This window comes from Colletotrichum navitas (assembly GCF_030913465.1).
Source record: "Colletotrichum navitas strain CBS 125086 chromosome Unknown LY79scaffold_218, whole genome shotgun sequence".
Classification (NCBI taxonomy): Eukaryota; Fungi; Ascomycota; class Sordariomycetes; order Glomerellales; family Glomerellaceae; genus Colletotrichum; species Colletotrichum navitas.
The window spans coordinates 17,058-34,307 of NW_026850764.1; the positions used below are offsets into that span (position 1 = coordinate 17,058).

Sequence of the window (17,250 nt, forward strand, 5' to 3'; positions counted from 1 at the left end):
TTATTAATAATAGAATTCTAGTTCTTTAATAGTACTAGTTGCTTTCTGTTTTTATAGGTAAGTCTAGTTCTTCTTTTTGTTATTATATTACTAGATTAGTTAAAACTAGCTTCTACTGCAGCTAAAGTTGAAGGTATAGCAAGGTATTTTCTAGCTATAATACTTAGTATAGGGAATTTAACTTCGTTATTTTGCCACTAGTTAATAGGGTTAACCTAGTTATAGTATATTAGCATTTAATCTTATTTTAGTAGTAAATTATTAGTTAATAACTTAATATTAATGTTAGTAGTTAAGAGCTTAATATTAATACTAGTATCTAATAACTTAATATTAATACTAGTAGTTAATAGCTTAATATTAATACTAGTATTTAATAACTTAATATTAATACTAGTATTTAATAACTTAATATTAATACTAGTATTTAATAACTTAATATTAATACTAGTAGTTAATTAATAATAGATTAACTTACTTTATCTCCTTAAATATTAACTCTAAAGTAGTTATTTAATTTATCCTTTTATATATTCTTGTTTTCTTGTTTACTTTAAATAAGAAATAAGTTACTAATATATTCCTCTTTAACCTTATTAATAGGTTGCTTAATTTTACTCTTAGTACTATTAGTAGAAGTTTCTATAGTAGTATTAATAAGTAAAGGTTCTTTATTTTTTCCTTTATTCCTAGTAGTAGTATTACTACTATTACTTAAAGTTTCTATACTTATTCTATCTTTAATAGATTCTAAGTATAGACCTTTCTAATTTTTAATTAATAAATCGTTAATAATATAGTTTTTTAAGCTATTAATAAGTTAGTTATTTACTATATAATAATATTACTCTTTATAAAGGTTTTATAATATATATATATATATATATATATATATATAAACCTTATACTTAACTTACCTATTAAATTCTCTAGCTAAGTTGTTTTTTACTAAGGTTATAATACTATTAGGTATAAAAGAAACTAAAGTATTTTTTCTAAGACTTTTATAGTTAAGTCTAGGGTCTAGAATAAACCCTATTAAATAAGGCTTATATTTACTATAATAAGTATTTAGCGTAATAGGGTATAGGAAATAGTCTTCTAGCTTCTATAACCCTATATTTATAGCTTTAATAAATATAGAAGAATAAGGATATTTAGTTTTATTAAACTAGAAATAAATAGTTAGTAGAATTTCTATAGTTATTAATTTACTATTTTAATAGTAAAAGCAACGTAAATATAAGAATAGTATTAATATAATAAGTAAAAGAATAGTATTAATATATAAAGTAAGAGAATAGTATTAATATAATAAATATAAGATTAGTATTAATATAATAAATATAAGATTAGTGTATATAGTAGTATTAATATATAGACTTATATATTTAAATAATAAATACTAAGTTATATATATATATATACTTTTTAAAATAATAATTACTTACTTTATCTACTTGGTTTTTGTAATAGGATTTAGTGGTGTACTAACGCCTAACAATAGACTATTCTAGCAACTGCCAAAAGATCCGCCAGTTCTGGCACTACGTGTCAGAACTGCACCACACATGACCTTATAAGGCGCCCTATCGCCGACCCATCGGCGATATCCTTACAATTGCCCCCCTTCCAATGCGACGCGTCCCAAGGAGCCCGCACTAGCGCCGGTATCCGTGCGCTGGAGCACAAGGTCATGTGAACCCCAAAGGCCCTGGGCAGCCTGGCGTCTGGCAACAGCTGCCAGATATTGCCTCCCTGCACCTAGTCCCTCTGAGCCTAACGTAGGCTACTTCTTGTGTGCCAAGCTGAATTAAACGCCGTGGGCCTATAACCTGACTGGTCGCCGACCAACCGCCAGCCCCTGCCTCTCTGAGGTGGGCCTACACACTACCTAAGAAGTCCTTGGCAGGCGGGAGTTGAACCCAGCCCCTGCCTACAGCCAGAAGACCCACGTAGTGCCAGAACAATTGTAATAGGATTAGGTGGTGTACCAACGCCCAACAATAGACTATTCTGGCAACTGCCAAAAGATCTGCCAGTTCTGGCACTACGTGTCAGAACTGCACTACACATGACCTTATAAGGCGCCCTATCGCCGACCTATTGGCAATATCCTTATAGTTTTCTTTAGAAGTATATAGTGCTTTAATATCTAATAGTTAATAATAAATATTCCCTATTATACTAAGGGTAGTACTAATAGTAATATAACTCTGGCTTTATAGATATATAGTAGAGCTATAAAAAACTTAAAGTATATCTCTTAAATAGGTAAGTTATATCTAGTTATTAATATTAGTATAAATAATCCTAAATATCTTATTTTTAGTTAACTTATATAGTATATCTAAGGCTAGTTTTAGCTCTATAGCTATATTAAGCATTAGATATACTAAATTCTATCTAGTCTTATTACCTAAAGTAAAATTAGTAACTATTAGCTTATATAGTATTTTATATATATATTTATTAATATAAATAAGTATATATATATATATATTAATATAAATAAGTATATATATATATATATAAATAGAAATAAATAGAGATATATATATATATATATATATATTAATAGAAATAAATAGATATATATATATATATATATTAATATAAATAAATATATATATATATAGTAGTAAATAGTTACTTATAGAGGGGTATTTTTGTTTTATAACTATTAATAGAGAATTCTTTACCCCTTTTTACGTAGTTAATAGTAGTTTAGAATTCTTTATATAATATAGTATTATTTCTTAGTAGTATTACTAATCTTTTAAGCTTTCTAATATTACCTATTATAATATTAGTGTTATAATATTAACTATTGTAGATAAATATTAGAGTTATTAGGTTAACCTTAATAACTTATTGTTAGCAAATCCTTAGATATTTAGCTATAGATTCTCTAAGGATTTATAGATAATAAGTTAGTTATTTAACTAACTAACCTATAATAATTATCCTTCTTTTCTTTATATATAATAAAGAACTATAGTTACCTTTATTATTTATTAATTACTACTAATATATATAGTTAACTATATTAACTTATCTCTTAGTGTTACTAACACTAATTAGTAGTTAACTTTACTATTAACTATAAAGGTTAACTTTATTATCTAAACTATAGATTAGTAAGGTCTATAAGAAGAGGTAATTATTACTAGTTAATTATTTATATACCTAGAGTAGGCAAGTACTAAAAAACGCCTCTATAAATACCTTTACTATAATAGTTTATACTAATTACCTATTATAATAGGTTAATTAATAGATCTATAACTAGTCCCCTTAACTAGTAAAAACCCTATTAATTTACGTCTATTATATAAGCTTTATTACCTTTAGAGAAGCACTTTTAACTATAAAAAACCCTTTACTTTATATACCTATAGTTAACTAGTAATTATTTACTATATCCTATTTATTATAAGCTCTTTAGCTTATTAACTTCTTTTTCTTATATATATACTTCTTTTACTAACTAATAGCGTTAATAAGTAGCTAATATAATAGCCTATTGTTTTTCTTTAAGTTATTTACTTATAAGAGTATATTTTTCCCTAGCTGTCTATACTACTAGTAGTAATCCCTTTAATAAACGTATATACCTTCTAGTCTACTAAAAGAAACGCCTATATTTAAGAGGTTATTAGGCTAACAGAGGGCAACAGTAAATAATACTACGCTTATAAGTAAAAGACCTAAGCTAAGATAAGTAAATATAATAAGCTTATAAGTAAGTAAGGCTTATAGGTTATTACACCTTTACTTATAAGGTAATAAGAAGAAATTTATAGTAAGTATAATATACTACTTAATATATAGTAGTAAGTAGTAGTAATTAATAATATATTTACTATACTAATTAACCTTATATAGTGTATTCTCCTATAGTAATAAGAAAAGACTATATTAAGAAGTTATTAATTAACCTTATAAGTAAGTAATAAGCTTTTATACTTAACACTATTACTATATTTTATATTAGTAGTTATAAGTACTATAACTATATTAGTAGTAAATTACTTTACTATACTTATAAGGATTTTAGTAAATAGTCTATAAATAACTTTAAGGTAATTAACTAAAAGGTCTTAATAAGCCTATATAACTTCCTTGTTAATTATAGTATATAGGTTAACTATAGTAAACACCTATTAATTACTTAATATATATTTAATACCCTCTAATAGGAGGAAGGTGCCTACTAGACTAATAAGAAAATTACTATTATTAAAAGATTATTATATAACTTTAAACTATACCTTAAAGACCTTAACTTTATTAAGAATATCTAAGGTTATAATATAATCCTATATAGTAAAAAACTAGCTAAAGTATACTTATTACTAGTAATTACTTATTAAACCTTCTATAATAACCTAACTTTTACTTTACTACTGCCTTTATTAACACTAAAACCCTAAGTAATAGCTAAAATCTATAGCCTATATATAATAACTACTATACTACTATAGAAGCCTTTGTTAACTATAGTAATATTAATAGTAATATTAAGGCTAATACTAAAGTAAATAAGTAACCTTATAAAGATATACTTTAATAACTAGGCTATAAAATATACTAGTAGCTAGTATAAGACTATTAACTTAAAATTACTATTATTTTATAACCTTTATATCTAGGTAAGTATAATATAAGACTACTATAGAGTAGTAATTTAAGTAATACTCTAAGGTAAACTATAAAAGTATTATACCTTTATACTTTACTAATAAGTAGGTAATTTTAATACTTTAATAGTAAAGCTTAAAGAATAATTTAAAGGTAATAAGGTACACTTAGCCTATATTATTAAGCTTTACTATATATTATTTAACTTAATTACTTATAAAAACTATAGTAAGAATAAGCTTAAGATCCTTAAGTTACTTATTAAAAGGGTTACTAAACTAGTTAAAGTAACTACTTATAATAGTCTACCTAAGGATAAAGATTATTATAAGTGCCTTATTACCTATTACTATAGTATACCTAAGTACACTATAGCTCTCCTTAACCTACTAGTTATATTCTATAGCCTTTATATATAACTATATAATAAAGTAGTAAATACCTACTTTACTATAAGCTACCTATATAATACTTTATAATAAATCTACTATAGAGAATAAGTAATTTTAGGTTAACTATAAGTATAATAGTAGCTATAATAATTATACTAATCTATAGTAAATATAAGGTTCTTTATAAAGTAACTACTATAGTAAAAACTAGTATATAATAAATTAACTAAGAAGTACTTTATTTATAGTAAGCCTAGTTATTAGTTAACTAAGTACACTAAAAAGAGTAGTAATCCTTATTTAACTAGTATAAAAGTACCTACTTTATATAAGCTTTACTAGCTACCTTTAACTACTTTCTTCTTAACTATAAAGGTTATAATATAAGTTATCTTTAAGAAGTAAGTAATAGTAATAAATAACCTATTAGTAATAATAATAACTATATAGATATAGTGTTCTTTATATTTACTACTTTCTTTATATAACTATTAATTAATAGCCTAACTATATTCTTAAGTTATATAACTAGGTAACTACTTATGCACTTACTTATAAGAACCTACTAAAGAAGCTATTACTTAGTAAGACTATAAAAACTAATAAGATATTTAACTTAATAAGCGCTATTTAGTAGTAACTTTTTATAGTATTATACTTAATACTAGTGTAGCTAAGAAATTAACTACTAGCTATAAGTAATACTTTACCCTTTAGTACTACTTAGGTAAAAAGATACCTATAGATACTACCTAAGTAAGTAAAGTAAGTATTTACTTTAGTAGTAGTAATTACTTTAAATCCCTAGGGGTAATTAATATACTTATACTACTTAGTAACCTTGTTTTTTATATAATAACTACTAATACTTTATTTCTTTTTACTTAAAAGATATAGACTATTATAGTATAAAATTTAATAACCTTACTAACTAGCTAATCTAAGGTAATAATATTATACTTATTATTTACTAATTTAGCTACCTATAGATACTTTTATAACTACTAAGAAAGTATTACTAGGTAATACCTAATAGATAGTAAATTATACTAAATTTACTAGTAATTTAGCTACCTAACTATTTAGTAACTTTATAAGTTACTTAAATATACTAGAGAAAACACCTCTTTATTATTAATTAAAGCTATTAATAAGTACTACTACTACTACTAATTATACTCTAAAGCCCTTAGTTACTTTAAGTTTATATTATATAATAATAATAAGTTTAACTATAAGATCCTTATTAATATAATATATCTTAATAGTAATAAACTAGTACTTTATATAGTTAATATAGTAATAGTATTTAATATAGTAAGATTCTTATAATCTATTACTATAGAGTATATATAGAAGGCACTATAGATATACTAGATTAATATATATTTTAGCCTACCTAATTAAATAATAACTAACGTTAGCCTAAATTTTTACTTTAGTAAGTTTAAATATACTACCTATAGGTTATTTATTAAAGTAAAAGAAGTACTTATTAAAGCCTATTATAGTATTAGTAAAGTTAAGCACTATTATATACCCTTTTACTACACCTATAAGATTATTTATAAAGAAATAGCACTAAACCTAAAGTTACTTTTTAACTTACTATTAAAGTAATTAATAATACTACTAGCCTAGATAGCCTTATCTTAACTTTTCTTAGTTTTAGTGTATACCCTTAAATAACTAATAAGTTACTATCTATATAACTACTTTATAGTCACTAAAGTAATTAAGAAAGTAATAGCTATAGTATACTAAATCTATAAAGTAATAGCTTTATAAAGCACTAGCTATATATAATAGCCTAGATTTAACTAATACTATTACTTTACCTCTTTAATCCTTATCTATATATAGTATAAAAAATATAGCTAGTAAGGCCTATTTTACCTTATTACTAATAATAGTACTACTTATACTATTAATTTACCTATAGCCTATATAACTTTAGGATTACTATAGTAAAACCCTACTATATAGAGAAAGGTTAACTAGACCTCCTTATGCTAAATAAACCTACTAGCTACTTTATATAAGTAGAAGATAATCTATATGTACTATATAAGCGAAGAAGACCTTATAAAGATACTTAACGCTAAAAGAAAGTATATAATACTATTATTATTAATAATAAATTACTATAATAATACTATAGTTCCTATAAAAGAACCTAATACCTATATTCTTTATAAAGATATACTTTACTATAACTATAGTGTTCTTAACTATAAAAGAAGAGGTAGACTATATACTTACTATTAAGCTATATAAAAAAGGATTATTACTATACCTAGTAAACCCTTTAAAGAATTTAATAAGGCAAAGGTAAAAGCCTTTTAACTATAGTATATTTTATATTATTACCTATAATAAGAAATCCTATAGTAATACCTATATATTTAAATTATATATAGTCTATAAAGTAAAAGTAAAAATAATAGCCTTATAAGAAATTATAGCTTATTATCTAAGGCTATATAGATAATAGTAAAGAAATAATTCTTATATAGTTACCTACTATTTAGTAAATAGCCTAGTAATTAATACTTACTTTGCCTTTTATACTTTAATATAGATTTCTTCTCTAGTTATATAATATTACCTAGCGTATACCTAATTAGTAATACTACTAAATTATTATTTTTATTTACCTACCTATATAAATTTACTATCTTTACCTAGTAAATATAATAATAATAGTAACTAAGCTATTATATAGTATTATAGAGGTAGAACCTACTAGTAAGTAACTTATAACTACTATTATAAAGAGAATCTCTAGATAGATTTATTAACCTTTAACCTTTACTTATTAATATTATTACCTAATAATAGTAACTTTAGATTAATTAGTATATAAATAGATAATATAATTAGCCTTATAAATAGTAAATTCTCTACCTATAAAGAGAAGAAGCTTAAGAAGGCTACTTTTATAGTAAAACCTAAGTAGTTACTTATAGCTAATAACTTTATTACTTTAATAGTAGTATATTATTATTACTACTAATAGTAAGCTTACCTTTATTAAAAAGGCTAAGGTAAAAAGCTTTAACTTATTAACAAGAAATTACTTACTGCCTAGTAAGATTATATCTAGTAATACCTATAGGTATATATTACTTCTATTTACTAACCTAAAGCCTACTTTAACTATTTAGTTACTACTTAACACTAATTACCTATAGTAGAAAGATTAAAGCTTTAAACTACTAAATTAAATAGTAAATTAATAACCTTAACTATAGCCTATAATTCTTACTAATTAACCTTATAACTACTAAGCTCTTTATATTTATTAATAGCTTATTTATAAATAACTATAACTTTACTTCTTAACTTAGCTTTATTATAGTCTTTACTAATAAATAAATTATTAAGTAACCTACTACTAACAGTAAAAGCTTTAAATTAACTAGTAATATTGTCTACTTTAGCTTAATAAAGTATAAAAGAGTTATATAAGTATACTTACCTCTAAGGTCTATAGGATAGTTACTAGTGCTAACGTTACCTATATAATTAGTACTACTTTTATAATAATTACTAACTACCTTAAACTACTATAAATACCTATAATACTCTATACTAACTTATACTTACTTTATAAGTGCCTTATAAAGCTTAGTACTATAAAAAGAAGTAACTTATAATAAATATTATAGCTCTTTACTATTATATAAATACTATAAGATTTATAAGATATAGTAGATTTATAGTAGTAATAACCTAGTAGATAGATTTATAAAGTTATTACTAAATAATATATTAGAGAAGCTAGTTAATAATAGGTAGTTAGAGATATAGATAAATAGATAGGTTTTTTATATATAATAGACTATATAAGTAAAAAAGTATTAAATACTTTTTAGCTTCTTGTTTTTATTATGTTTTTTAGCTATTCTTTTAGATATAAATAATAGGGGATTTCTAGCACTATAGAAAGTTACTAGTATTATAATATTCACTATTATAAATAAATATTAGAGTTATTAGGTTAACCCTAATGACTTATTACTAGTAAATCCTTAGATATTTAGCTATAGATTCTCTAAGGATTTATAGGCAATAAGTTAGTTATTTAACTAACTAACCTATAATAATTATCCTTCTTTTCTTTATGTATAATAAAGAACTATAGTTACCTTTATTATTTATTAATTACTACTAATATATACGGTTAACTATATTAACTTATCCCTTAGTGTTACTAATAATTAGTTAAAGTATATATATATATATAGCTTTATTAATTATTATAATAGTAATTAAAAGTACTTACTATAGTTATTTTTTAATACTTTTTCTTAATCTTTATAAGATAATTTATCTAAAGCGCCTATATAGTTATTTAAGATATATACTGCTTTAAATTTAGATATATCTTTATCTAAGACTATACTAGTAATATACTTATCTATAAGAGCTTTAGCTACTAGATTTAATATATGTGCTATATATATTATATTATGTAAAGATATACTATTATTAGTATTATAACTTAGTAAAAAGCTATTTAAAAAGGTATTATTATTAGTGCTATTATCTCTTGTTATACTAAAAATTAAATAGTTAGTAAACTATATATATCTATATATATTTATATATATATCTATATATATTTATCAGAGAATTACAAAAATACAAAATACAAAAATACAAATACATGTATTTGTATTTGTATTTTACTAAAAGGAAATATAATACAAATATAAATACATGTATTTGTATTTGTATTTTTGTATTTTATTACACTTTATTTATAGTTATTAATAGTTATATATTAAAATATAATTAAACCTATTATATTTCTTTTATTATATTTCTACTGTATTTTTAAACTTTTAGTTAGTTATAAACCTTTAAGTTAATAAACTAAGAATTATATTATTAATATATATAATATATATTTAGCTACTTATTTTATAATATAAAGTAGAATATAATATAATTACCTAGACTATATACTCCTATTAATAATAAATAGTAAAATTATAAGTAAGTAATATATAGTAGTTTATAGTGTAATACTAAGTATTAAATATAATAAATAATCTTTAAGTATAAAATAACTATAATCTTAAATCTAACTATTTTTATTATCTATATCTAGTATATCTAATAGTATTAGTATATATATATATATATATATACTAAAGAATATCAGAGCTATTACTAGAATAATCTATAACTAAAGTATTATTCTCTTCTTCTTCTATTTCTTCTTCTAATTCCTCTTCTATATTGTTTTCAATATATATACTATTATTATCCTCCTCTTCTATAGTGAAATCTAATTCATCATCTGAAACTTCAGAATAATCAAATAAATCACTATATAACTTAGGATTAATTAATTCTAAGTTACTATTATTATTAATAATAGAATTCTAGTTCTTTAATAGTACTAGTTGCCTTCTGTTTTTATGGGTAAGTCTAGTTCTTCTTTTTGTTATTATATTACTAGATTGGTTAAAACTAGCTTCTACTGCAGCTGAAGTTAAAGGTATAGCAAGGTATTTTCTAGCTATAATACTTAGTATAGGGAATTTAACTTTGTTATCTTGCTACTAGTTAATAGGGTTAACCTAGTTATAGTATATTAGTATTTAATCTTAGTAGTAAATTATTAGTTAATATTAATATTAGTAGTTAATAACTTAATATTAATACTAGTAGTTAATAACTTAATATTAATACTAGTAATTAATAATATTACTTATAGAGTTATAGTTTATATTATTACTAGTAGTTAATATTCTTTCTAGTAATATTATTTACTACTAATAAATAATAAAGGGTCTAATAATAATAGATTAACTTACTTTATCTACTTAAATATTAACTCTAAAGTAGTTATTTAATTTATCCTTTTATATATTCTTATTTTCTTGTTTACTTTAAATAGAAAATAAATTACTAATATATTCCTCTTTAACCTTATTATTAGGTAGCTTAATTTTACTTTTAATAGTATTAGTAGAAGTTTCTATAGTAGTATTAATAAGTAAAGTTTCTTTATTTTTTCCTTTATTCTTAGTAGTAATATTATTACTATTAGTTAAGGTTTCTATACTTATTCTATCTTTAATAGATTCTAAGTATAGACCTTTTTGATTTTTTATTAATAAATTATTAATAATATAGTTTTTTAAGCTATTAATTAGTTAGTTATTTACTATATAATAATATTACTATTAATAAAGGTTTTATAATATATATATATATTAACTTTATATTTAACTTACCTATTAAACTCCCTTGCTAAGTCGTTTTTTGCTAAGGTTATAATACTATTAGGTATAAAGGATACTAGACTATTTTTTCTAAGACTTTTATAATTAAGTCTAGGGTCTAGAATAAACCCTATTAAATAAGGCTCATATTTACTATAATAAGTATTAGGCGTAATAGGGTATGGAAAATAGTCTTCAAGCTTCTGTAACCCTATATTTATAGCTTTAATAAATATAGAAGAATAAAGATATTTAGTTTCATTAAACTAGAAAGAAATAGTTAGTAGAATTCTTATAGTTATTAATATACTATTTAAATAGTATAAATAAAAGAAATATAATAATAGTATTAATTTAATAAATAATAAAATATTATTAATATAATAAATATAAGATTAGTATATATACTAGCTTTAATATATAGGCTTATATATTTAAATAGTAAATACTATAATATATATATATATATATACTTTCTTAAATAATAATTACTTACTTTATCTACTTGGTTTTCTTTAGAAGTATATAGGGCTTTAATATCTAATAGTTGATAATAAATATTCCCTATTATACTAAGAGTAGTACTAATAGTTATATAACTCCGGCTTTGTAGATATATAGTAGGGCTATAAAAAACTTGAAGTATATCTCTTAAATAAGTAAGTTGTATCTAGTCATTAATATTAGGATAAATAATCCTAAATATCTTATTTTTAGTTAACTTATATAGTATATCTAAGGCTAGTTTTAGCTCTATAGCTATATTAAGCATTAGATATACTAAATTCCATCTAGTCTTATTACCTAGAGAAAGATTAGTAACTATTAGGTTATATAGTATTATATATATATATATGTATATATATATATATATATGTAATAATATTAATATAAGTAGGTATATATATATAGATATTAATATAAATATATATATATAAGTAGGTATATATATATAGATATTAATATAAATATATTTATATAAGTAGGTATATATATATAGATATTAATATTAATATATATATATTATATATAGTAGTAAATAGTTACTTACAGAGGGGTATTTTTGTTTTATAACTATTAACAGGGAATTTTTTCCCCTTTTTTGCGTAGTTAATAGTAGTTTAGAATTCTTTATATAATATAGTATTATTTCTTAGTAGTATTACTAATCTTTTCAGCTTTCTAATATTACCTATTATAATATTAGTCTAAGTATATATATATATATAGGTATATTAATTATTATAATAATAATTAAAAGTACTTACTATAGTTATTTTTTAATACTTTTTCTTGATCTTTATAAGATAATTTATCTAAAGCGCCTGTATAGTTATTTAAGATATATTCTGCTTTAAATTCAGATATATCTTTATCTAACACTATACTGCTAATATATTTATCTATAATAGCTTTAGCTACTAGATTTAATATATGTACTATACATCTTATATCATATAAAGATATACTATTATTAGTATTATAACTTAGTAAAAAGCTATTTAAAAAAGTATTATTATTAGTGCCGTTATCTCTTGTTATACTAAGAAATTAAATAGTTAGTTAACTATATATATATATATATATATATATATATATATATATACTTAAGGTAAAAAAATAAAACACTTACCTAATAATATTCTCTTTAGGTATACTATATTTATTAATAATACTTTCTTTAAAGACTTCTTGTATATATAAGCTAGTATGTGCACTATTTAAGTATTTAAAGCCTAAATAAGTTATAATAGTTAGTATATATATATTTATAATAAGTTAATAATAGTAAAATTATTAATAACTAGTTTTAGATAAAAGAAATAGTTAATATACCTAATTATATATAGTTTAACTTAGTAGAGTTATCTATATAAGAGCCTATAACCCCTAAATAGGCCTTATTATCTATAGAGGTCCATATATCTAGCTGAATAGATATATAACCATAGTTTAAAAAGTGTTACTGTAGGTTATATATAATAGTTGCTTCTAAGCTAGTAAACTTAATACCTAAGTATTTAGTTAAGCCTCTATAATTAACAGTAGGACTAGAGCTATATAAAGATAATATTAGTAAAATATATATAGTAAATATAAATATATATATAAATATATATATAGTTATAATTAAAAGCTAACTTACTTATTTAAATAAGATAATAAAGAATTAAACTTATTAGAAGTAATATTACTATAAGGTATATAAATTATAGTAGATAATTAATAATATAATCATAGAATTCTGTTTCTTCTATATTATTATAATTATTAATAGTACTACTTTCTCTATATCTTCGTTTATTTGGTGTATTAGACATAAAGTCATTAATAGTGCTTTGTGTAATATTACTTCTATTATTATTCTTTATATAGTCCTGAACTATTAAAAGGTTAGTAAGTAAATAATAATAATATTATTAATTATAATTATTATTATAATAAGAGTAGTAGTTATAATAATATATAACTATTATATATATATTAATAATATATATATCTATATATATATATTATAATATATATATCTATAATATATATATCTATAATATATATCTATAATATATAAATCTATAATATATAAATCTATAATATATAAATCTATAATATATAAATTATAATATATATATTATTAATATATATATATATATATATATAGTTATATTACTATATATAAAGAAGGTAATAATATAGAAGTATAAAGTAACTTACACTTAATTTTATCTATATCTAGTTCTTCTTTTTCTGATGTTGCTATTATAGGGTGGGTTTTTTTATAGTGAGTTACTGCATTAGACGTCTAAAATCGAGCTACTTTAGTAGTAAATTTCTTATTATAACCTTTAATATTACAGGTTAATTCTATTTCCCTATCTTTACTTAAATTAATAGGTAATAGTTTATAAGTAAATAAACCGTTAGTAATAGGATACTGCTTAGTGCCTTTAAAGATATAATTTTTTTGATTTTCTATTTTATAGGCGTATAAAAACTGGTTTTTAGTACTATTAATTATATCTAAGAGGAATTAATAATAGAATCCTCTGCTTAAGAGGTGCTAGAGGATTCACTAGCGTAGAAGGAATTGCCGGATTCAGAAGCCATTTTTTTATTATATATATATATATATATATTTCTTTAATAAAGAGTAAAATAAAGTAGTTAAGATAGTTAATAGTTAAATAAATACTTAAAAGTATTCTTATAATCTTTACTATTATTAATATAATAGTATTCTTTATAGTATATAAGAAAGTAAGTTACTATTTACAATAAGAAAAATAAAGAAGTAAAATACTACTATATATACTTTTTTACTTAGTATATAACTTACTATAACTATATATTTAGTATATAACTATAACTATACCCTTATACTATAGTTATACCTTTTAATTATATAAAACTATAAATATAACTATACCTTTATACTTTAGTTATACCTTTTAGTTATATAAAACTTTAACTATAACTATAACTATACCTATATCTTTAAGCTATAGTTATACCTTTTAATTTTATAAAACTATAACTATAACTATAACTATACTCTTATATTATACTTATAGTTATAGTTTAAGATTTTATAAAACTATAACTATAACTATAACTATACTCTTATATTATACTTATAGTTATAGTTTAAGATTTTATAAAACTATACCTATAACTATAATTATAACTATACCTTTAAGGTATATTTATACCTCTTAAATTTATAAAACTATAACTATAACTATAACTATACTCTTATATTATACTTATAGTTATAGTGTAAGAATTTATAAAACTATAATAATAGATATACTTATAACTATACCCTTAAGCTATAGTTATATCTTTTAATTTTATAAAACTATAAGTATAATTAAAAATATACCTTTAAGCTATATTTATACCTTAAAATTTTATAAAACTAAATCTAAAACTATAACTATACCTTTATATTATACTAATAGTTATAGTTCTAGATTTTATAAAACTATAACTATTACTATAATATAATTATACCCTTATACTATAGTTATACTTAGAGGTTTAGATCTTATATCTTATAATTTTATAAAGAATAGAAATACTATAATATATATCTAAATATATATAACTTATATCTTATAAAATACAGTATTATTAGTATATATAGTTTATATAGGCTATTAAAGTTATTTTTATATAATTTATTTAAGGAAGAAGAAAATAAATAACAATATATATTTTAAATACAAAAATATAAATACAAACACATGTATTTGTATTTTAAATATAAATATATGTATTTTAGAAAAACTAAAATAAAATACAAATACGTATTTGTATTTGTATTTGTATTTGTATTTTTGTATTTGTATTTTGTATTTGTATTGTATTTTGTATTTTTTTGTAATTCTCTAAGTACTATATACTATCTACTAGACTACTATATAGTAAACCTATTTTTATAATATAGTATAGCCTTACTATTATTATCTATATAAACTACTAAGAATTTTATTAAAACTAAAATAAACTACTTATATATTAACTTATATTATATTATATATAACTCTATATATAGCTATATAGTATTATTTTCTTTAAAGTAAGTACTATGTCTTTAATTAATAATATAAGTATACTAAAAATACTATTATAGAATAGAAAATAACTCTATATGTTTAAGTACTTTATACTATACTAAGTTTGAAGAACTAGAAAATAAAGTTAATTCTTATAACTCTTTAAATATTTTAATTAATAATAATCCTACTTTTACTATAGAAAATATAGTTAAGTTATTAGAAGATAATAATAACTTTATTAATACTATATATACTATTATTCTAGAAGAGCTAGAAGCTTTAGAAATTAAGTAAATAGACTTAGACAAGCGTTTTAATATTAATACTCTTAATGTTTTTAACCCTTATACTATATTATATAATATAAGTATTAAGTATAAAGAGAATATTAAAAGTAATAGTATGAAACTTCTATTATATAAATTATTTTATAATAAAGTTACTATAAATAGCAATAATAAAGAGTTTAAAGTAAGTTAATATTTCTATAGTAGTAATATAAATAATATATATAGTATATACTAATATTACTAGAATTATATACTTAATACTATTAAAAATAGTATTAGTTATAGTTTTTATAAGTAAAAAAAAGAGAATAATAATACTATTTCTACTAGTAGTATTAAAGAAGTAAAAGACTATTATATTAATATCATTTTACTTAATATTTTTTCTACTAGTAGAGTTAGAAATCTTAGTATTAGTAGTTCTTAAGATATTTATAGTTTAATAAAAAAGTAATTATATATAGTTAAAAGATAGTAATTATACTACTTATATATATCTTAATATATAAGAAAATATTAAACCTAGTAAAAAGATACTATTAGATACTTTAACCTTTATAGTAATAATTATAGTACTAAGTCTATAAATATATCTATAAATATATTAGATTTAAATATCTAGATTTATAATATAATTAACTATATAATTAACTATATAATTATATAGTAATAATACTAACCTTTAATTTATGTATTTTTGTAATAAAATATAAATATAAATATATATATGTTAGAAAAATAAAAATAAAATATAAATATATCTTTGTATTTATGTTTATATTTTATATTTTATATTTATATTATATGTTTGTATTATATTTTGTATTTTTTCTTAATACACTAGTTCTAAGAGATCTCCTTAGAGAAATAGGTCTTACTTCAAAGATCTATTCTTAATTTCTTTATATATAAAAATTATTATTATATAGTATATATAGCAGTTTTTTAAGTAGTTATTATTATATCTAGTGTATATAGTGTATATAGTATTAATAATACTATAGTTGTTAGTAACACCAAGGGATAAGTTAATATAGTTAACTATATATATTAGTAGTGATTAATAAATAATAGAAGTAACTATAGTTCTCTATTATATATAAAAAAAAGAAGGATAATTATT

The 17,250-nt window shown here is 20.4% G+C and overlaps 1 protein-coding gene across 1 annotated transcript; it reads right to left on the reverse strand.

Moving 5' to 3' along the window:
* Positions 1 to 11,217: 11,217 nt before the first annotated feature.
* LY79DRAFT_585337 (uncharacterized protein) lies at positions 11,218 to 14,383 on the reverse strand (the record flags this gene model as incomplete). The annotated part of the gene is made up of 11 exons (XM_060560491.1): positions 11,218 to 11,220; positions 11,775 to 11,842; positions 12,083 to 12,100; positions 12,330 to 12,375; positions 12,445 to 12,470; positions 12,547 to 12,594; positions 12,912 to 12,935; positions 13,292 to 13,335; positions 13,425 to 13,472; position 13,991; positions 14,350 to 14,383. The coding sequence occupies 11 exons, from the start codon at positions 14,381 to 14,383 to the stop codon at positions 11,218 to 11,220; spliced, it is 360 nt and encodes a 119-aa protein (XP_060406920.1).
* Positions 14,384 to 17,250: the final 2,867 nt, after the last annotated feature.